We start from the raw sequence: 23,151 nt of genomic DNA, 5'->3' as shown, positions 1-23,151 counted from the left end.
ACGTATCAAGAACCACGCAGGGAGGAAACAACTCAAGAGTCGCCTCTCTGTCCAAACACACCAATATGCAAAGTGCTTGGTTATGTGGTTTTGTGCTGTATGTCGAACTCAAAATAATATACAGTGTAATTTATTTAGGATATGCATAAGTGCCAAATTATATTTTCTTCATTCCGTTTTATTTGTTAGTCTTCCCCATAACACTAAAACCTGAGGAAGAGAAGAGTGCTGGAGTACCCTCTTTCAACATGGCATTAAAACATAAACCAATCATTGATATAAAGTGGTAAGAAATGTTAAACACTCCCTGCACGTTCACGAATTTTTCACATATTGATTTAGATATTTTTCAGTACCTGTGTTCCTTGTGCTCTAAAAGAAGGCAGTTTCGGCACGTTAGGACATCACATGTCTCACAGAACAGCTTCATAGCTTCCTGGTGGTGAAGTGGACAGAACATGTAAAAGCCATTTGGCATGCTTTCGCTTCCTGTAGGAGACAGTGATAAGGTTGCATTAAACAGAATGTTTTCATAATAGCTTACTAACACCATATCAACGTGTAAAGGGCACTACGGTCAGAAAAATCAGTGAAAATTATTGATATGTTCGTGGTCAGTGACTGCATCAAGCGACCGACTCTGGCGGGATATCAGATTTTAATATATTGACGCACCGAACAAAACTTGTTCCTTCTATGTGGGAGAAGTGTATGCAGCTCGGGCTGTTCATTGCACTTACAACTGTCACTGTGTATGTGCCACTCTGATATTAATTTGGAGAATCTATATTATTGGAGGGATTGATGAATCCCAAGAACCTTGGTGTCCTTTCCTGCTCCAATCTGCCCCTCGCACCCATAATTGTAAAAGCCCCATTTGTTCGTAGGCGACATCTAAGTATGTATATGGACCTACTGGTAATCACATGACGTCATGGTCCTTCCCTGCCAGGTCAGTTCTTTCAGGATCTTGAGCATCCAGTCACCCTCAGCTCACCCTTGACTCACTTGAGACTCTCAAATAGAGTTACAAATACAGTAGCCCGTGACTGCCACCACAGTTCCCATATGTTAGACATGACAGCCTTCGGGTGGTCTTCCCCCCAACTTTTTGCCTACCTCCTCCTTTTTCCTGACCTCATGTTTTGCTGGTGTTAGTACTCTGTGCACTTTACCACTGCTAACCAGTGAGAAAGTGCTTGGGTTCTCTCCCCTAAAACATAGTAACACTAGTATAACCCCAAATGGCATATTTAATTTAGTTATAAGTCCCCAACAAAGTGCATAACTTGTGCCCAGGGCCTGTAAACTAATTGCAGAGCTGATTGTGCCAACCACTTAAATGGCATTCTAACTATGTCTCAGGCCTGCCATTTCAGAGCCCCTGCGTGTAGTTTTACACTGGCATGTCGACCTAGCAAAATAACCCTTTTGCCAGGCCCAAACCTTCCCTTTTTTTAGATATAAATTAGCCCTATGGTAGGCCCTGGACAATCCAGAAAGCACAGTACAATGTATTTAATAGGCAGTGCATGTACTCTTACATGTCCTAGAAGTGAAAAACTCCCAAAGGCGTTTTTCATTACAGCAAGGCCTATCTCTCCCATAGGATAACATTGGGATTACCTTATTATATTTTATAAGTGTAATTCGCAATCTGGAATAGATACGTTTTTCGAGTTTGGTGTCTGTGGACTCACAATTTAAAATCACAACTTATGGCAAAGTCAGATTTTATATTGCAGTTCTGAGAATGACACTTTTAGCAATTTGGCATTTTTCTTGCTTTAGCCATTTGGTGCCTGCTGCCTGTCTCTGAATAAGCACCTGGCTGGACTTTTTGCATTCCCCTCTAGACAGCCATACACAAAGGGAGTTTAAGTATGACTTGATGGGCCATCCACCCCTGATGGACCATCAAAGGAAGGATGGGATGGAGGAGATGGGCACCGCTTCATGCTTACACCTGCATAGGCTGTGTCCTGTCCCCACACAAATAGTTGCATACCCCTTGTAGTGAGTCAGGAGCAAGGGCAGGAAGGGAGAATCTCTGTACACCTCAAATACCTTTCTTCGTAGTTTCCCCCACTACAAAGGCACAACTGGGTATAAGTACTGAACCTCTGACCCCAGCACTTCAGTACACCTCTGGACCTGTGGAAATTCTGCCAGACAGAAGGACTGCTATACTGCTACAAGGATTACCATTCTGCTGGACTGCTACTCTGCTGGACTCATGCTTTACTGTGCTGGCCTGCTGTGTGCTGCCTCTCGCCTGGGAGTGAGAAGAACTGGACCTGCATCTCTCCACTCCAGAACTCAGAGTGACTCCAAGGGCCAGTTGACTGGTCTCCTGTTTTCTGAAGTCTCAGGGACATAAAAGACTTCCAACTTACCTGCATCTGCACCTTGACTCTGCTAGCTGTGAGTGTGCCCTGCCAAGTGGTGCCACCCCAGTCCTGGACCCTGGGAAGTGAGGCCTAAGGTGCTTTTTCAGTCAGCACATCATCCTAATCAGAAACAGCACATCTTCGCAGTTGTGGGGATTGGAACTGTTAAATATTGGGTTTCTGGTTGGCAACGGTATGCACCTTAGCCAGGCAGAACCCACCACTCTAGTCAGGGCAAGTAAGTTACACACCAAAGATAACCTGTGTTCACCCCCAGAGGCAATGTGTAAAGAGTTTGTGCGACACACTCATACCTGTGACACAATGCACACACCACAAAACAGACTCCACACACAATTGTATTGAAATATACTTATTATATTGCAGATATCATCAGTTCAAAGAAAACACCAATCATAAATATTGTGCTTACTATGCAATTACTGTCATAACACTAAGTATTCTGATAATGCAAGGTATCAATGTGATAGGTTTCATAACGTCAGAAAATACCTTTGTCATAATTTGCATATGGTTATGAATAAAAAGTTACATAAATCATCTACATTAGTGTGCACAATGTGTGAATCCTATGCCTGATACACAACCACCGTGGTAAGACACTGTACATTAATAACGCCAGGTAACAACATGATAGGTATCAGGTTATAACGTAAATCACCACACTAGTGCAACCAACAAAGAGTGGGTTAGGAAACAAACAAATGACCATATGTAAACATAGGGTGAAACACTAGGTCAGCATAATGCTACTCACATGAATATTCCCTCAGCCTCTGGGGCACCGATGCACTGATTAGTGGTGTTACAGTATTCCTTAGTAAAAATCCCCACCGTGCCTTCCTAAAGGCGGTGAGGGTTTGAAATGTGATTCGGATCTCCATCAAAGTTTCCTCCTGTCACGCAGAAGAGATGGATGCATATCAGAACAGGTGAGGGCACACATCTGACTTAGGACTGCGGGAAACCCTCCTCTGGCCCCGTTCATGAGCACCATGTGGCTGCCGGGGAGAGAGAGTACAGTACCTGCTACCCTGCGAACAGTGGGTAAACCCCATGTCCGGGTCAATCCAGGTGAGGTCTCTGGCAGCAATACTGGCGGTCCCTACCTTGGGGAGCCACACAGGTTTGCTGGGCTGGAGACACTGCGGCGCTGTACATGACGACACAGAAGCTTCTTTTCTGGCAACCCAGGCAGGCGGGAAGGGCTGGTGATCCCTGCAAGTCGGGACTCATCCCTTTGCCCCACCTTCAGAGTGACGCCGCAGTGATCGACACAGACTCCATTCTGGCACAGGAGTCAAGGAACGCCGTCACATGCCCGTCAGGACTGAGTATAGCACTTATCATGCACTGGGAAATGAGAATGAATCACTCTACATGCGCTGAGCCAATAAAGCTGTTCGACCAGTGACCCTCCCTGCCTTCCCCCCTTAGCTTCCCCCCCACCCCCCAGCGCCTTGAGACCCTCACGGGTGAGCAGCGTGCTCTACAAATCTTTTGATTGATTGATTGATAAAGTGCTCACCATATGCTACCAGATCATGAAGCGCTAGGAAGGTTGGACTCAGGGTCCCACAGCTACTTTGGGGCAAACAACAGTCCCAGGAGAATACTTGGGATGGACACCACATAGGCAGCAGTAAACAGGCAGACCAGCACAATAAAACAGATAGTTCCCATGGAGATCTTCTCCTGGCAGCCCACTATGAAGAACAGAGTCAGGGGTCTGCTGGAAGCAGGGCAACAACAGAAAAGCAATCCAGTGAGTCCTTTAGGCCATCCAGCAAGTAGCAGGCTGCAGGGCAACAGCAGAAGAGCAGTCCAGACGAGCAGCACAGCAGTCCTTCTGATGGAGGTTCAGTCCCAGTTCCAAAAGTGCTCTGAAATCATGGGATCAGAGCCTCTGTACTTATACTCACAAATGTCTTTGATATAAGTGGTGACTTCAAAGGAACCCTTTCAAGTGTAACACAGACCCCTATCAACCAAGCCCTGGCTCAAGACATCAGTAAAGGGTAACTCAGCCCTTTGGATGAGGGCTGGATACAGCCTATTGACATATAGGCCCTCATTCTGACCTTGGCGGGCGGCGGAGGCCGCCCGCCAAAGTCCCGCCGTCAGGTTACCGTTCCGCGGTCGAAAGACCGCGGCGGTAATTCTGACTTTCCCGCTGGGCTGGCGGGCGGTCGCCTTCAGACCGCCAGCCAGCCCAGCGGGAAAGAGGCTTCCACGATGAAGCCGGCTCGGAATCGAGCCGGCGGAGTGGAAGCTGTGCGACGGGTGCAGTTGCACCCGTCGCGTATTTCACTGTCTGCGCAGCAGACAGTGAAATACATGTAGGGGCCCTCTTACGGGGGCCCCTGCAATGCCCATGCCAGTGGCATGGGCACTGCAGGGGCCCCCAGGGGCCCCGCGACCCCCCCTACCGCCATCCGGATCTCGGCGGTCCGACCGCCGGGATCTGGATGGCGGTAGGGGGGGTCGGAATCCCCGCGGCGGTGCAGCAAGCTGCGCCGCCGCGGAGGATTCAATGGGGCCGCGGTACACTGGCGGGACCCCGCCAGTGGTGCCGGTCCGACCGCGGCTTTACCGCCGTGGTCGGAATCCCCATTGGAGCACCGCCGGCCTGTCGGCGGTGCTCCCGCGGTCCTCCGCCCTGGCGGTCAAAGACCGCCAGGGTCAGAATGACCACCATAATGTGTAAAGGACCTCTCCCTCTCTCAGCCCACGAAGATTATGAGTATGCAGATAGACACAGACGCCTCTCCTGTGAAACCCAGTCCTTCCTGTGTTGTTGTTGTCTGGAAAGTGTGCACAAAGTGTGTCACTCCACCCTGGACATGGATTGGAGTCAGGCTGCAAAACACTAGAGCTATAAGCATAGAGACATGCCCACTTTCTAAAAGGTGGCATTTCTAAAATGGTAATGTAAACCCCAACTACACCAGTAAGCAGGATTTCTGACTATCATTCCAAACATACCAAACATGGCAAAGCTACTCATTTCAGATCAGAAATGGCCACTTAAGAATATATCAGGGAATTCTCAATGGTAGTCTATGAGAGGAGCAGCCCTCACAGTAGTGAAAAGGGAAATAGGCTGTTTGTCACTACATAAGATTGCATGTTCTACCTTTTACACACATAGCACCCTGCCCATAGGGCTACCTAGGGCCTACCTTAGGGGTGACGTAGGTGTAGAAAAAGGGAAGTTTAAGTCTTGGCAAGTAGTTTGAAATCCCAAGTCGAGGTGTCAGTAAACTGTGCACAAAGGCCCTACATTGCAGGTTTGAAAGGCTACCTCTGTGAGTGGCACAATCAGTGCTGCAGTCCCAATAGTGGCATTTAATTTACAGGCCCTGGATATATGGTATACCATTTTACAAGGGACATACAGGTAAGTTAAATATGCAAAACAGGTGTTAGGCAATCATACTACGTTTTAGGGGAGACAGCACATGGTCTTTAGAACTGATTAACAGTGGTAAAGTGCACAGGGTCCTAAAGCCAACAAAAGGGGGTCCTAAAAATAGGAGGAGGAAGGCAAAAAGTTTGGGCATAACTCTGCAGAAAGGGTAATTTTCAACAGGAACCAGCACATCTTCGCCTTTGAGTGGATTGGAACTGGAGCATCCTCCTCACCTAATGGAGCAGGCCCGGTGCATCACCTTCTGAACCAGCGCATCACCCTCAGAATCGGTGAACCTCTGCTACAGGAGCAGAACCAATGCATTGCCTTCAGGAGCAGCACATCAGAACTGACACATCGCTGACTTTGTGTAAAGCACACCAACACATCTCTTTCTGTTGCTGGATCGGAACAGACATATCACCTTGGCTGTACCTTGCATCTTCCACAACGTTGATCAAGGTACTTTTGTTCAGTGGGCCCAAGGGGGTCCCTGTATCAGGCCCGCACCCCATCCCGGTCGGCCTGAACTCTCTACTTTGTCCTGGTGCAGCACGACCAGATATCCCTGATTGATGCTTCTTGCTTCTAAGCGCTTTTCTACAATTTATTCAATGAAAATTTATAAATACAGTTCTACTTATTAGATTTTTGATGTTCTGGTCTTGATTTACATATTAAATTAAGCTCCATTTTTCTAACCAGGTATGGTATCTTTTTGTGTGGTGTTTTCACTGTTTAACTGTTTGAAGTGTTGGACAAATACTTACATATTGCATCTTAAGTTAAGCCTGACTGCTCTGTGCCAAGGTACCAGAGGTTGAGCACATGTTACTTTAGGGTGTGTTTGTGACTTATCTGACCAGGATTGTGGTTCCTGCTTGGACAGGGCGCATACCTCTACCAACCAGAAACCCAATGGTAGCACCATAACTATAAAAAGAGAGCGCTCTAATATTCATCTAGAAACCAGGGGTAGTCAGATGTATTAGAAGAAAGTTTCATAAGAACATGACAATAGTGAATGAAAATCAAAATAATGGATGTCTCAAAATACAAAAACAGAAATACAATCATGATAAAGATGGTTTAATTCAAAGTTAACTAGAGTGAGTAAAATGTGTTCAGAGTGATTGAGATAATTGGGCAGAGAAGTCTCTTTAGGCCAGAAATTCTCCAGGCTTTGCTCTCTCCACTCTGGTCCCTCCCTTACCCTCTTGCAAGCCAGCCCTTCCTCTATTTCCGCAACTAAACACATTCCTCCTGCAGGATGTCTGACCTTTTTTAGGTCAAAGCCTACGAGACAGTGCAGCTGTCTGGTTTGCTAAAGACATCTTGGGGACATTAAGAAAGCTTCTCTGGGAATGCATTCTGTCCACTGCTTACCATTGGTGCGGTTGTAACTCATATTTATTGGCTTTCTATTTGATGGCTTTATTTTTTTTAGTCTATCCAGGGTGAGTTTGTTCCTCCCAAAGAGCAACACATTTTCATACCAACTCCCCTTGTATTCTTGCAAGAGAGCTCCTTTCTTTAAAAAGGCCTCATTTTCATATCAACTCCCCTTGTATTCTTGCAAGAGAGCTCCTTTCTTTAAAAAGGCCTGTAAATCTTGCTCTTATCTTGTCATATTTGCTGTGCATTGAAAGACAGAGGTCACATGTGACAGACTATGCGGGTCATTACAACATTGGCGGTAAAAGCCGCTTACCGCCATGCAGAAGACCGCCAACACACGGCCGCGGCCGCGGAATTCCGCCACAGCTATTATGACCCACAGCACAGAATCCGCCAAAATTCAGACACCCACAGAAGTCCGCCACACCAAAGGTCAGTGATAAACTGGCGAAAAAAAAACCTCCACTGTCACGCCAACAGAAATACGCCCCCATTATCACGACACACGAATCCACGCGGCGGTCTTTCAACCGCGGTATTCTATTGCCGGTACACACCGCCACGCTCAAAATACACACTCTTACAAAACACATCCACATTGGACAATTACAAATACACACACCTGATACACATACACACACCACTCCCACACACCCCTACGACCACAATTACCGAGAGAAGGCCAGAGAGAGACACCACAAACTACTACCAAGCATCCACAGGCACAAAATACCATCACCAACAGAACTTCCACGCACCTCACACAACACACCACTACATATCAGCACACTTATCACCACACACACCACCCCATACATCACCCACACCTCTACATGGCACGGCAAAGACACCCCAGGTTCTCGGAGGAGGAGCTCAGGGTCATGGTGGAGGAAATCATCCGGGTAGAGCCACAGCTATTCGGATCACAGGTGCAGCACACCTCCATAGCTAGGAAGATGGAGCTATGGCGAAGAATAGTGGACAGGGTCAATGCAGTGGGACAGCCCCCAAGAAATTAAGATGACATCCGGAAGAGGTGGAACGACCTACGGGGAAAGGTGCGTTCTGTGGTCTCAAGACACCACCTTGCGGTTCAGCGGACTGGCGGCGGAACCCCACCTCCTCCCCCACAACTAACAACATGAGAGGAGCAGGTCTTAGCGATTCTGCATCCTGAGGGCCTCGCAGGAGTAGATGGAGGAATGGACTCTGGTAAGTCAAAGCTTCACTATTACATCCCCCACCCTACCTGCATGCCATCACATACCCCCACCCTCACCCTCACCCCCATCACTCCTCACAAAGGTCCCAATATCACAAACCACCCATCCCAACACCAAGCCATGCATGCAACAAAAAAGCATGGACACCCATCACCAAAGCATGCCCACTGCACATACCCACACACCCCCCTAAACCATCATCACACAAGGTCCCACACAGGAATGCAAGCACTGGGGTACACGGCACCCACCCATTGCACACCATGCCACACACAGGTGTAATAAACATCCTTTTATACCCCTGCAGGACCGCTACCCAACGTCACCGGACAGGAGGTTCCACACATGTCCACACCACCAACAGAAGAGGCCCACAGTGATGAGAGCACCTCTGTCCAACTGGATCTAGATGACCAGCCCGGCCCATCGGGGACCTCTGGACAGTCGGTTCCCTCACCCAGTCACAGGCCACTACAGAGCTTCCTCCCTCTGGAAACGCCAGCACAGCACCCACCCAGCGGGCCCATACCTCTGTCCCCAGGACACGTCAAGCAGCAGTGTGTCCACCACTACAGGGAACCCAGGCTAACACACCACCCCAACAACAACAGGGACCTGGGGGCAGTGGTAGTGGGCACACGGTTCAGGGGACGGAGGCCCAGGAACACAGGGGAACTGGGAGGGCTGCTGTGTGACAGGGGGAGGACAGGCCAAGGGAACCCACTCTCCATGAGGCCCTCTCCTCCATCATGGGAGCCTACCACCACTCCCAGGAGACAATGGCCACTGTACTGGCCAAGTTTCAGGAGACCCAGCGCCTGCAGGAGGAACAGTATTTGGGCTTCAGGGAGGAACTCAGAACCATCAATTCCACCCTGGGCACCATTGTAGGGGTGCTGAAGGAAGTACTCAACACCAGGAGGGACACTGTGGCACAACAAGGGGCCCCTGACACTAGCATGGACGATGAACTGCCCACCACCTCCGCCAGCGCTAGTGGACAGGATGCCCCGCCACAGGACCACCACACCAGCACCCCACCCCCTGCAGAGGGAGAACCACCCCGCATACGGTCCCTGAGATCCAGGACAAAGACAGAGAACGAAGCCAAGACCCCGCCAAGAAATGAGACTACCCTGAATGTCATCTTTCTGTCCCACATTGTCACCCTGTCCATCCTCAAACTGCCCCAGCTTCACTTCCTATGCCCATTTGGGCAATGCACCTGTGAGACTAATAGACTGGACTCTGCCATGGACATTCCTCCACCATCACCCCTCACCATTTCACAACCCCCTCCAATATTGAGCACTTAAATAAACACCCTTGAACCACAAAACAATCTGGAGTCAGTCTGTGATTTCGAAATGGTGTATTAGCAATTACAATGACAAAATGCTCTTTTGATTGTAATGTCAACATACCTATATCACACAGCTCTAGTCCTTGTGGAAACAAAGCAGATGTCACACAGTGGGAACCATATCTGTGAAATCGTAAGGGAAAGTGACAACTCAGTGACCATACACTGGGTGAAAACGACAGCCAGTAGAGAGGTAGTAGTGTTAAAGTACATGTAGTAGGCAGGTCTGTACTCTTACCTGTGTCTCACTGGAAATATTGCAGGATCACCGAGTTCCTGTTGTCCATGTCCTCTTCTTCTGCTTCCTCGTCTTCACTGTCCACAGGCTCCCCAGCTGCAACAACACTGCCATCTGGACCATCCTCCTGCAGAAAAGGCACATGTCGTCGCAAAGCCAAGTTGTGAAGCATACAGCAGGCCTCGATGATCTGGCACACCTTCTTTGGTGAGTAGAATAGGGATCCACCTGTCATATGGAGGCACCTGAACCTAGCCTTCAGGAGGCCAAAGGTCCGGTCTATAATCCGCTGAGTTCGCCCATGGGCCTCATTGTAGCGTTCCTCTGCCCTTGTCCTGGGATTCCTCACTGGGGTCAGTAGCCATGACAGGTTGGGGTAACCATTCACCTGCAAATGGCGAGGGACAACTGTTAGATACACACTAACCTGTAGGGATATCCCCAGACCCAGACAACCATTCCCACTGTCTTGATTCCAGGTGCTCACCTAATAGCCACACACGGTGCCTCTGGAGTTGACCCATCACGTAAGGGATGCTGCTATTCCGCAGGATGTAGGCGTCATGCACTGAGCCAGGAAACTAGGCATTCACATGGGAGATGGACTGGTCGGCCAAACACACCATCTGCACATTCATGGAACAATAACTCTTCCGGTTTCTGTACACCTGTTCACTCCTGCAGGGGGGACCAAAGCCACATGTGTCCCATCAATGGCACCTATGATGTTGGGGATATGTCCCAGGGCATAGAAGTCACCTTTCACTGTGGGCAAATCCTCCACCTGAGGGAAAACGATGTAGCTCCGCATGTGTTTCAGCAGGGCAGACAACACTCTGGACAACACGTTGGAAAACATAGGCTGGGCCATCCCTGATGCTATGGCCACTGTTGTTTGAAATGACCCACTTGCCAGGAAATGGAGTACTGACAGCACCTGCACTTGAAGGGGGATTCCTGTGGGATGGTGGATAGCTGACATCAGGTCTGGCTCCAGCTGGGTACACAGTTCATAGATTGTGGCACGGTCAAGCCTGTAGGTGATGATCACATGTCTTTCCTCCATTGTCGACAGGTCCACCAGCGGTCTGTACACCGGAGCATGCCGCCATCTCCTCACATGTCCCAACGGACGGTGCCTATGAAGGACAACAGCGAGCACAAAGTCAACCAACTCAGAGGTACGTACCCACATCTTACACAGAACACGAATCCTAATCCAAAAAGTGGCCTGTATGTGTGTTGAGGCTAGGCCTAGGTATGTGTGACGCAGTTAAAAAGTAAGCCACGTGGGCCCCTGAAATGACGGCTGCCTGACCTCTAAAGTGGGACAATGGGATGTGAGGTAACTGCGCTGGCGTTGTACACAGTCATAGCAGGCGGTCGAAGACCGCGGCGCAATGCTGCATTGGTTAACATTGGACCCTGTGGGTCCCAGGAGCCAATGACGATGTGCGCCGGCGGTGACGGTACACACTGCCGCAGACGTGACCGCCATTTTCTATCTGTTCAATCACTCGATACCTGATCTTTGACAGGAGAGGACCTACACTGCAAGTGCTGCTGTGACCTCGGTCTGGAAGAGACAATGGCTCGAGTGTCTGGGGAAAGGGCCCCTACCTTCACAGCGGAGGAGTTGGAGAAACTCGTGGATGGGGTCCTTTGCAGTACACGCTACTCTACGGTCCTCCGGACAAACAGGTAAGTACACTGGGAGCATGCTGTATGGGCTATGCCTGTGTGGAGTGGGGTGGATGAAAGATGGGGGGGAGAATGAGGCATGCATGTAACGACGATGAATGCATGTGCCACATGGCAAGGGTAGGGATGGGGGCCAATGACTGTGACGGTGTAGTTGGTAATAAAATTTCTCTCCCCCATGTACAATTCATGTAGGTCAGCGACCACCAGAAAAAATATATTTGGCGTGCCATACCCAAGGACGTCCGGACCCTGGGGGTCTACCACAGACGGAGCACCCACTGCCGTAAAAGATGGGAGGACATTCGCCGTTGGAGCAAGAAGACGGCGGAGGCTCAGCTGGGATGGCCTCCCAATGTGGGAGGGATGCCCGTCGCACCATGACCCCCCTGATGTTCTGGATCCTGGCGGTGGCGTATCCGGAGTTGGATGGGTGCTTGAGGGCATCACAGCAGCCACAGGGGGGTGAGTACACTCTCATCCTGCTGATTATGCGTGCAGTGGAGGTGTCTGGGTGGGGGAGGTGGGATGTGGGTTTCCCTACGCCAGGGCAAATTTAGTAGGCAAGGTCCCACCGTAAGGCAGGCCATGTTGCACCCCACCCCACATCTGTAGAGTGCCAAGTGCACCTAGTCATGCCCCTGTGTAATCCATGTGTGCAGATGTCATCCATAGCCTTGTAGGCCATGTCCCAGGGATTGAACAGTGGAGCCCAAGAGTGCAGCATAGTGCAGGGGCTTCTGTGTCTGTTGTGTCCGCCAACGGTAGCGGTATTGCATCCACTCAACAGGTCTTTCTTCTGTCGCCCATCCCCCCTTTTTGTGGTCTCCCTGTTCTTGTGTGCATTAGCATCATCAGGTGGAGGAGCAGTGGCACCGGAGCAGGAGGGAGCTGCATCCCACATGGCCCTGGAGGGCGACACTACGGACTCGGAGTTTACCAGTGGGACGAGGGCGAGGGGAGCTCCACGGCGGGGACAGGAGCTGAGACCAGTGACATGGACTCGTCCTCTGATGGGAGCTCCCTTGTGGTGGCTGCAACATCTCTCCCCCCGCATCTACAGGTACAGCCCCACCCCCCCTACCAGCACTGCCCTCCCAGCAGACCCTCAGACTTTGCCCCGTGCCTGCTCACCCAGGAGGGTGGGCATCACCTTCGCCCCAGGCACCTCAGGCCCTGCCCCAGTCACCCCTACTGCCCTCAGTGAGGAGGCCATTGACCTCCTCAGGTCCCTCACTGTTGGGCAGTCTACCATTTTCAATGCCATCCAGGGTTTAGAAAGGCAGTTGCAACAAACAAATGCATTCCTGGAGGGCATTCATTCTGGTCAGGCGGCCCTTCAGTGAGCTTTTCAGACTCTGGCCTCAGCACTGATGGCAGCCATTGTCCTCGTCTCTAGCCTCCCCCCTCCAACTTCCTCCACCCAGACCCAATCCCCTGTACTCCAGCCTATCCCAAGCACACCATCAGACCAGCATGCAAACACCTCAACACACAAGGGAAGCTCTGGCAAACATAAGCACCACACATCCCAGAGGCACTCACGCAAGCATTACACACATGCAGACACACCAACATCCACTGCCTCCTCTGTGTCCCCCTCCTCCACGACTCCCTCCTCCCTCCCAGTCTCGTCTCCACCCACACCTGCATGCACTACATCTACAGCCACTACTGCCATCACCAGCACACACACCACCACACCCTTCTCACGTGCAGTCACCACCCCGACCACCATTCACACATCCCCTGTGTCCTCTCCCAGTTTGTCTGTGACACCACCTCCCAAGATACACAAACGCAGGCACGCACCCACCCAACAGCCATCCACGTCACAACAGCCTCCAGCGCATGCACCTTTACCCAAAGTCACCAAACGAACACCTCCTACAACCACAACCTCTTCCTCCACTCCCAAACCCTCTCCAGCTACCCGTCCCAGTGTCTCCCAAAAACTTTTCCTGTCCAACCTTGACCTCTTTCCCACACCTCCCCCACCCCGTCCGTCTCCTAGGGCCCGACTCTCCAGGTCCCAACCTAGCACATCAGCCACAACATCTCCGGACCAGTGGTGCCTGTAGTCACCGGAATATGGAGTGCACCGGCCACCAGGGCAGCCAGTGTGGCACGGAGCCACAGCACGGACAGTCCCCCACCTGTCAAACATCAAAAGTTGGCCAGTGCCAAGAGCGGGAGAGGGGGAAGACTCAAGCCACCAAATCCGCTCCCAGGGGTCCTGGTGGGAATGGGGAGTCAGCTGTGACACCTTCCAAGGTGGGGAAGGTGGGGAAGGGCCACAAGAAACCCAGCAAGTCTGGGAAGAGCAGCACGGCGGAGAAGACCGCCATCATCCCCACTTCCCAGGAGGCCACCACCAGCACCTGCCCTGCTGCCCAAGAGGCCACCGCCAGCACCTGCCCTGCTGCCCAAGAGGCTAGCACCTGCCCTGCTGCCCAAGAGGCCACCGCCAGCACCTGCCCTGCTACCCAAGAGGCCACCGCCAGCACAAGCCCCGCTGGGCTAGAGAGGACCGCCAGCACAAGCCCCGCTGGGCTAGAGAGGACTGCCAGCAGCTGAGTCACTGCAAAGGAGCCCGCCGCCACAAGCACCGCTGCCAAGGACACCGCCGCCTCAAGCACCGCTGAACAGGGCACCGCCGCTACAAGCATCGCTGAACAGGGCCCGCCGCTACAAGCATTGCTGAACAGGGCACCGCCGCCTCAAGCACCGCTGAACAGGGCACCGCCTCTACAAGCACCGCTGGCCCATCAGCGCCAAGGGCACTGACGCAACTGAGTCCGTCACGAGCAGGATGCAGCACTCTGGGCACCATACCCCCTCCAGAACCAGTGGAGAATCACATCCACTACCAATGTCCTTAGCAGGATGAAGCACTCTGGGCACAATGCCCCCTCCAGAACCAGTCCTTAGCAGGATGAAGCACTCTGGGCACAATGCCCCCTCCAGAACCAGTGGAGAATGACATCCACTACCTCTGTCCTTAGCAGGATGAAGCACACTGGGCACAATGCCCCCTCCAGAACCAGTGGAGACTATTATCCACTTGAGAGACTGTGGCTTTGCACTCCCCAGGATGAAACAGTGGGCAACCCACCCACTGTAGAGACTTGAGAGACTGTGGCTTTGCACTCCCCAGGATGGAACAGTGGGCAACCCACCCACTGGAGAGACTTGAGAGACTGTGGCTTTGCACTACCCAGGATAAAGCAGTGGGCAACCCACCCACTGTTATCCACTTGAGAGACTGTGGCTTTGCACTCCCCAGGATGGAACAGTGGGCAACCCACCCACTGTAGAGACTTGAGAGACTGTGGCTTTGCAGTCCCCAGGATGGAACAGTGGGCATGTGGCCCTCTCGTGGATTTTGGTGTTGTGCACTCAACCGGCTGAGGTGCCCCCCCTTTCCCTCCCCCTGAGGTGCCTGTTTTCTTGCTCTCTGATGCCCCTGCAGTGTTCTCTCTGTCATGGTCGGGGATCTTGTGTGGGCCTCGCCCATACCGTGTGGGCCCAGTGTTCCACAGACTTCATTGGAGCACTGCCTGGACTACTAAGCTTGGTGTATATGTTGTTTATAGTGTATATATATATTTTTGTGTGCTTGATTTTAATATATTACAATGGTTACACTCATTTCCTTTTGTCTTTGCATTCTTCCGGAGGGTGTTGGGGGGTGTAACTGTAATGTATCATGCTGTATTGGTGTGTGTGTTGTAGTGGGTGAGGGTGGGGGTGTTGCGTGTTGTGTGTGTGTGTCCCTGTTTTTTCCCTCCCCCCTTCCCTGTGTCGTAGGTGCAGTACTCACTGTTGTCCTCACCACCTGCGCTCGTGCTCCTGATAGAGGAGCAAGAAGATAAGGGCTGACAGGATGTGCAGCTCTGGTTCCATGGCATCCGAGTTCCTCGTGGGGCGTGTGAAGGTGAGCGTTTTCCCTTCGAAGAACTGTTTCCGCCGTGTTTTTGTCCGCGGTGAATCCGCCCCAGAAAAGGTGGCAGATTGGTAGGTTGTGATACAGTGGGCGGTACATTGTCTCTCACCTGTCTGTTGGCGGTGACCGACGCGCTGTTTGTTTGTACCGCCGTGGTGGTCGGAGTGTTAAAGTGGCTGTCTTTGTTGGCGGTTTCCGCCACGGTCGTAATTCCAATTTTTTTACTCGCCGGCCTGTTGGCGGTCTTACAGCCACTTTAAGACCGCCCGCCAGGGCTGTAATGACCACCTTTGTCTTCTGAGGGAGCTTGGTGTTTACTTTTCTTTCTGTGACTTTAAAGTGAGAAGAATTTATGTGACAATATTGCTGGATACTGGGGTTAGGAAAGGATTGTTTTTAGCACACAGCATTTCAATGAATTGTGCAAGTATTTCAGAATACATCCTAATTAGGAATGCACAAATGAAGCACATTTCTTGTTAATTCTGAAGTGTGTTGAAAACAAATAATTTAATATGATCAAAACAAATCAGTACACTAGGTGATGGATGCCATTTTCACACACTATTGTTTGTGCGCTGTATAGTTGTATTAGTAAAACTGGATGTCTGTGCAAATGTAATGGTCATTTCAATTGCAAATGTGTTGTCTGTAACAACAGTGTGCTACCACATCATACATTCTCCACTGAACGCCACTCAACTCTACTCTGCACCACCCCATGCCACTGCACTCTACTCTGCACCACTCTACTTTACACAACTCCCCGCCACTATAGTCTGCACCACTGCATTCTGCGCCACTGCTCTCTACTCCACTCTACATCACTTCACTCTAGGCCACAGCACTCTACACCACTTCTACTTTAACCACTCTATTCTATGCCAATGCACTCTACGTCGCTTTACTCTACACCACTGTTCCATTTGCCACTGCACTCTACACCACTCCAGCCTAGGCCACTTAAATCTACTCTGCACAACTCCACTCTATACCAATGCACTCTATACCACTTTACTCTACACCACTGCACTCTTTGTCACAGCACTCTACACCTCTACAGTCCAGACCACTTCAATCTACTCTGCATAACTCCACTGTATGCCACTCTGCAACACTGCTCTCTGCGTCACTGTGCCCTAGGCCAATAAATTTTACACCAATTCACTTTACTCCCTAACACTCAACTCTACGTCCCTGCAATCTACGACAATTCACTGTGTGCCACTCTGATCTACTGTGCACCATGGCACTCTATACCAATGCTCCCTACACCACTCTACTCTATGGCATTACACTCTACACAATTCTACTCTACTCCACTGCACTCTACCCTGCACCAATCCACTGTATGCCACTTCACTCTACTTTGAAACAATCTACTATATGCCATTGCACCTTACAACAACGCACTCTATGCCACTCTGCTCCACTCTTTGCCACTTCACTCTATGCCTGCACCCTATGCCACTCTACTCTGCACCACTTCACTCTACTCCACTCTTCTCTACACCACTCTAGTCTGCACCACTGCACTCTACGCCACTCCACTCTACAACACTTGATACCAACCCATTCTACTCTATGCCACTCCACTGTATGCCAATCTATCAACTCTACTCTATGCCACAACAATACACAACACTCTTTGTCACTCCACTCTACAACACTCTACTCTACTCTTTGTCTAGCCACTCTACATCACTCCCCACCACACTCCTCTCCACCACTAACTTTGAGCCATGCTGGACAACAGTCAAGCTGTTGTACAATGTGCCTAAAACAGATTGGTAAAGCCAGTAGCTCTTTCATAGGCAAGAACTATTGGCTTTGACAATACTTGGTGTTCCTTGGTGGGCCAGCGGCTTAACTGCTGAGGTGGTGGAAGCCCCACCTCCGCCAACCTAGCAGATGCCAGCCGGTATCTAACAAACAAAGTGGCTCTTCCACCTCTAAAACACAAGGGTCGCTCCTCCGTGAGAGCGGAGGAGTGCTGCCATCCTGCAGTCACGGCAGCTGCAAAACCTTTAGAAGAAAACGATAATAAACTGTGTTTATTATCGTTTTCTTGTAAAGGGGTGGGGCCACAGGGGTGACGAGCTGTACACTCCCCCTCAGTAGGCATGTATTTTGGCAGGCCGTCTCGGGGCGGCCAAACACACATGTGCAGTGTGCTCTCTCCAACCTGGCACTGTGTTGCTGGGCTGGAGAGAGCATGCACAGGCTCCCAGTCTGCTTGGGAGCGCCCAGGCTGGATTGGCTGCAGGGCAGATTGGGAGCCTGTCTGAAGCAGAAGAGGAGACGGAGGAGCAGAGCGGCACAGCGGCGTGCAGCTAAGTGTTTTTTAAAATTAATGTAATGTTTACTGTTTATTCCCCCTCTCTGCCCCCTCCCCGCGCACCGCCCCTTTCATGCACCGCAAGCCGCAACTGCTAAAACATATGGGGAAATCATGAGGTAGGAGGATAAGGGAGGCATTCACTTGCTTTTGGAACATGATATTCTTTTTGCCCTTTCATCTGACAAAGGTTCTAGTAAACACAAGGAACTGCCTCTGCTTTCAGATGATAACATAATCCATGTAGATGCCCACAGGGGAAAGTACCTACAGTTGAAGAGTGTGTGTGTGTATGTATGTGTGTGTTGCGTGTGACCGTTGGTCATACAATCAAATCTGTGTCTGTCAACTTAAATACCCTTTGGTGCTTTGAATAATGACTTTTATCACTGCCCAAGAAAACAGTATATATTATTAAATGGTTGAGTTGTCACTGCCTCAGTTGAAACCTGAGACCGGTCTGTAATTTGCAGGTCACTTTGGAAGCCGCGTTAACAAACTGAACAAAGTCATCAGGCACAGGAAGAACAGGTAAGGCATTTTTACTATTTATGTAATGTGCAATGCCCACTAAGCTAAAGTATTAGGTAGAAGTGGGTGAGCCGCTGAAGGCTCGAGCCTGAAGCCAGGCTGTGGTTTAGCTCGAGGTTCTGTTGGAATTTTGAGCCCAAGACGAGCCGAGTTATTATGTAGCTCCTGCCTGCCACCCTCGCTCTTCTACCTTCCAGCACAAAAAAGCAAAAACAAAGCATTTACTTTTGATGTAAAAAAGAAAAGGCAAAATAGATACACATCTAGTGGATTCTTTTTACAAAGTGAACCAAGAAAATCTACATTAATCAGAGCTCCCCTGCTTAACCAAATTGTGTGATCGTAGGCATTTAGAGCTTATTTTACCAACACTCCTTTTTCTTCACTATGACAAAAGAAAGCACCTTCAAATACCCGTGCTCCAAATACCCCCTGTACAAAAACATATTGTGTTTAATTTAATAATGTTGCTCTGTCTATGAGAATCTCAGCCTCATACAGAGTTGACGTGACAACTGCTTTGCCTCGCAGATCACTAATTGCACTGTCACCACGGTGGGCGTGGAGGTCTTAATAGTACTTCTCAGTGCAGTGCTATAATGGAGGTAATATTGTGAAAGCTTACACAAGTGAAAGAAATACACTTCTTTTGAATTGTGATTTAACTTTATCATATTTTATCTGATGTTTGTTGTAAAATTTACATGGTAAACATTTTCAGGGATAGCTCGTGCCCGGGTTCTAAGATCCAATCCAGGCCCTTGGCTTGGCTTGGCTTGGCTTGGTTGTGACTCGGCTTGCCTTGTAATTTGTTGGCTCGCCCACCTCTAGTATTAGGGTTGACCAACTAACACAACGGTAGCAGTGGGTAGGAGTCACACATGTTCAATTATTAAAGGTAAGAAGGAGTATCTGTTTATATATTCAATGCTTGGTGTGCTCCAAAAACAAACAGTGGTTTGCAGCCATCTGGACTTGCCGAACGGTGCAGATCTGTCTACTGCGGACGTATCCGGTACAAATTAACAGAGTCAGGATACCGTTTTGTAGAAGCAGTACTAAGGATTCCCCATGCGTTCCTCACTCTGGGTGGAAGTATGAGGCATATTATATTGAGCTGAGCGGATCTTTGGACCGCAATGGAACGTTGGATGAATTAATAGTGTCCTGATCCAGTGTCTCAGGAACAAGGAGCAACAATTGTTGCTTGCTGTCCTGAGGATTTTCTCAGGGTTTGTTTGAGCTGTGGGAGACATCAACCATAGACCCTCAGGACAAAACTCAACGCATTTCTGTGGGAATATTTCATGAAGGATTCTGATTGCCTGTGTGGCATCAGACAGGACGGATATTAGCTAGTCAGGGGGTTGGACCCTGCTTGTGTCCCTAGATATAGAGTTAGTGTGACTTGTGTAGGTTACTTGTGCTTGTATACACGATTAATCAGTGCTGTTGTTGCTGATCTAATTTCCTGTATAAACGTGCTGATCATATAAAATTGACATCAATTTTATATCACACCATATGTGGATTTATTCAAATATAGAATGTGTCCATGCTTGGACTAGAACATAATATGCTTATATGTTGATACTCATCCATATTGAGTTAATTATCAAAATGAGCCCTCCTTGAATGTTTGTTACATTACAATCCAAAAACAAACACTACACAACCTATGGGTGTTACATGAATAACAGGACAAAGTGGTCATTCACAAATAAAGACCAAACTGACGAGAGCACATCAATACAGAGACATCAGAATAGTTCCTTAATTGATGTTCCAAAAACAATGGTAAGTTTTCAACATTGGATGTTTTTGTTATTGGTTGCAAAGGGTCAGGGATAGGAAAGGAATAGCAATTACAACGAACCACGTTTCATCCAGTGATATCTTCATATTGTGTGAGGTTCCAGGTAGAAATATACTTTGGATCCCTCATTTGGAAAATCTTTTAATTTATCACTTCTTTTCAGCTCATTCAATCACTCAGGATGCCAAACAATATGCTATTCTATGTTAAACCTTTGAAACAAGCAGTTGCAAAAACAGCAGAAAGTTTAAACTGCCGGGTGTCTGACAGCCAAACAGTATCAAAAGGAAGTTTGAACAACCATTGATAGAACCATTTCTTTTTGAATTTGGATTTAAATGTTATTCCTTGAAATGTGGCATTCCATTACTAACTAGCTTGTTACTCCCCTGATATTAAAAAGATGCTAAGGGTGACTTAATAGAAGTTTGAAGTACTAGTGAATAATATTTAAATCAGGCACATGCACACATCACTTTAATTAGTAGCCATAAAAATGCTGTTGGCAGTTTGTAAATGCAAATATATCTCCCTTCGTTACTATTGAGATTGCTACAAGAGTAAAATTCAAAGTTCTGTTCTTAGTATTTTCACTATTCCATTGATTAAAGTCTAATGACTTTCTGTTAATTTTTATTAACCTGCATCATCCCTCTTTTCTCTATATTTATGCACTTTTCTGGTGAGATAGTTACCTGTGACTCTGCTGAGTAAGAGAAATCCGATGACGTATGATACAGCAGATGGAATTTCCTTCCCTTTGAAGTCTCTCAGAGCATTTCAGAAGCTGGATCGTGAAGCGATCCGGCTGCTGGAATGCCCACTAGACACCAGGGATTTATTTATAAACAGAAATTGGCATAAGGGGAGCGACCCCTTGAGCAAGGGTCGCTCACCAGGGGGGCAATTTTTTTCAAGGCCTTTGGCGCCTAGAGGTTTCTACCCCCCTGTCGGCAGATTGGCCTAATAACAATAGGCTGATCTGCGGCGCCAGGGATACATTTTTTTGTTGGAGTTTTTTTGTTTTTTATATATGGGGAGCGACCCCTTAGGCAAGGGTCGCTCCCCTGGGGGGCAAATTGTATTTAGACCATTTATGCCCCCCCTTGGGGGCAGATCAGCCAATTTTTGTTAGGCAAATCTGCCCCCAAGGAGGGCAGAAACCACTAGACACCAGGTATCTTTATTTTTTATGCATCAATTTCACACAAGGGGAGCGACCCCTTAGGCAAGGGTCACTCCCCTGGAGAGGGATTTATTTTAGGCCATTTCTGCTCCCCTTGGGGGCAGATCGGCCTATTTCTATTAGGCCGATCTGCCCGGGGGTGGGGGGCAGAAACCACTTAGGCACCAGGGATTCATGTGTGTGTGTGTATGTGTGTGTTTTCTTTAGGGGGGCAGCCTCTTGGGTAAGGGTCACTCCCCATGGGGGCACATTACTGTGCAGATTGGCTATTTTTGGAAGGCCCATCTGCCCCCAAGGGAGGCAGAAAGCCCACTAGAGACCGGGGAAGATTTTTTTTCCAAAATAAGAGGGTGGGGGTATTGCCATACCCCCCACCCCAAATAAATTGGGCCAAAGTTGTTCTGCCCAGTGGGCAGATGGGGCAATTACCCCTGATCCACACCCCGGGGGGGCAGAAAGTCTACTAGATGTCAGGGAATAAAAAAAATAGTGGGTTGGTGGCTACCAACCAGTATGGGCCTGGTTATGCCTCCACCCCAACTGAAGGGGGTGACAGTCTTTCAGCTCTACCCCGCACACTAAAACATCTTATCCCACAGCAAGAAAGAGGACATTTGATTATTTTGGGTTTTGGTTTATCATTTGGGCCATGAGAGCTTGGCTAACTCTCAAAATCATCCCACTTGGAATGGTGAGGGCTGTACTTTTTGGACTTTGGGACGCTGCCATGTAGAAAAATCCACAAGACCTAGACACATCTGAAAACTAAACATCTGAGTGATTCCAGGGTGGTGTGTTTCACATGCACCTGCCCCATTTTCTTACCCACAATGCCCTGCAAACCTCCAACTTTGCTGGAAATCCCACATTTTTCCCTCATTTTTGTAATGGAACCTTCCGGAATCTGCAGGAATCCACAAAATTCCTACCACCCAGCATTGTCTCATCTATACCGATAAAAATTCTGCTGCACTTGTCAGCCTAAAAATGTTTTTTTCAAACTGCCCTTTTGGACCCATTTTGGTTCCCCCTCAATTTCGACATGTTTTTGGCTCTTCCCTGTCACAAGCACTTAGCGCACCTACACAAGTGAGGTATCATTTTTACCCATTTGTCCCAGTGCGGTGATCCCACACAGAAATGTGGGAAATTTTGATTTTTTAGCTAAATTTGAGGTTTGCTGAGGATTCTGGGTATGAAAACATTGGGGGATCCACGCAAGTCACACCTCCCTGGACATCCTCGGGTGACTAGTTTTCAGAAATGTCTGGGTTTAGTAGGTTTCCCTAGATGGCTGCCGAGCCCAGGACCAAAAACGTAGTTGAGCCCTCCCCCGCAAAAACAGGTAGTTTTGTATTTGATCATTTTGATGTGTCCAGATAGTGTTTTGGTGCATTTCCTTTCGCAGGCAGTAGGCCTACCCACAAAAGTGAGGTACTTTTTTTATCAGGAGACTTCGGGGAATGCTGAGTGGAAGGAAATTCGTGGCTCCTCTCAGATTCCAGAACTTTCTGTCACCGAAATGAGTGTTTTTTTGGCCAAATTTTGAGGTTTGCAAAGGATTCTGGGTAACAGAACATGGTCAGAG

The 23,151-nt window shown here is 49.1% G+C and overlaps 1 protein-coding gene across 2 annotated transcripts in view; it reads right to left on the bottom strand.

Moving 5' to 3' along the window:
• The window catches only part of TRIM66 (tripartite motif containing 66), a 549,453-nt gene that overhangs the window by 328,234 nt on the left and 198,068 nt on the right, over window positions 1-23,151 (bottom strand). For both annotated transcript variants that reach the window (XM_069223667.1, XM_069223666.1), the window contains exon 4: window positions 357-489. In XM_069223667.1, coding sequence (XP_069079768.1) covers window positions 357-489 — 133 coding nt within the window. The remainder of the gene's footprint in view (window positions 1-356; window positions 490-23,151) is intronic.

Source organism: Pleurodeles waltl, chromosome 3_1, assembly GCF_031143425.1.
Source record: "Pleurodeles waltl isolate 20211129_DDA chromosome 3_1, aPleWal1.hap1.20221129, whole genome shotgun sequence".
Taxonomy (NCBI): domain Eukaryota; kingdom Metazoa; phylum Chordata; class Amphibia; order Caudata; family Salamandridae; genus Pleurodeles; species Pleurodeles waltl.
Note: the sequence above shows the minus strand (reverse complement) of the source record. Positions and strands in the feature narration are given on the sequence as shown.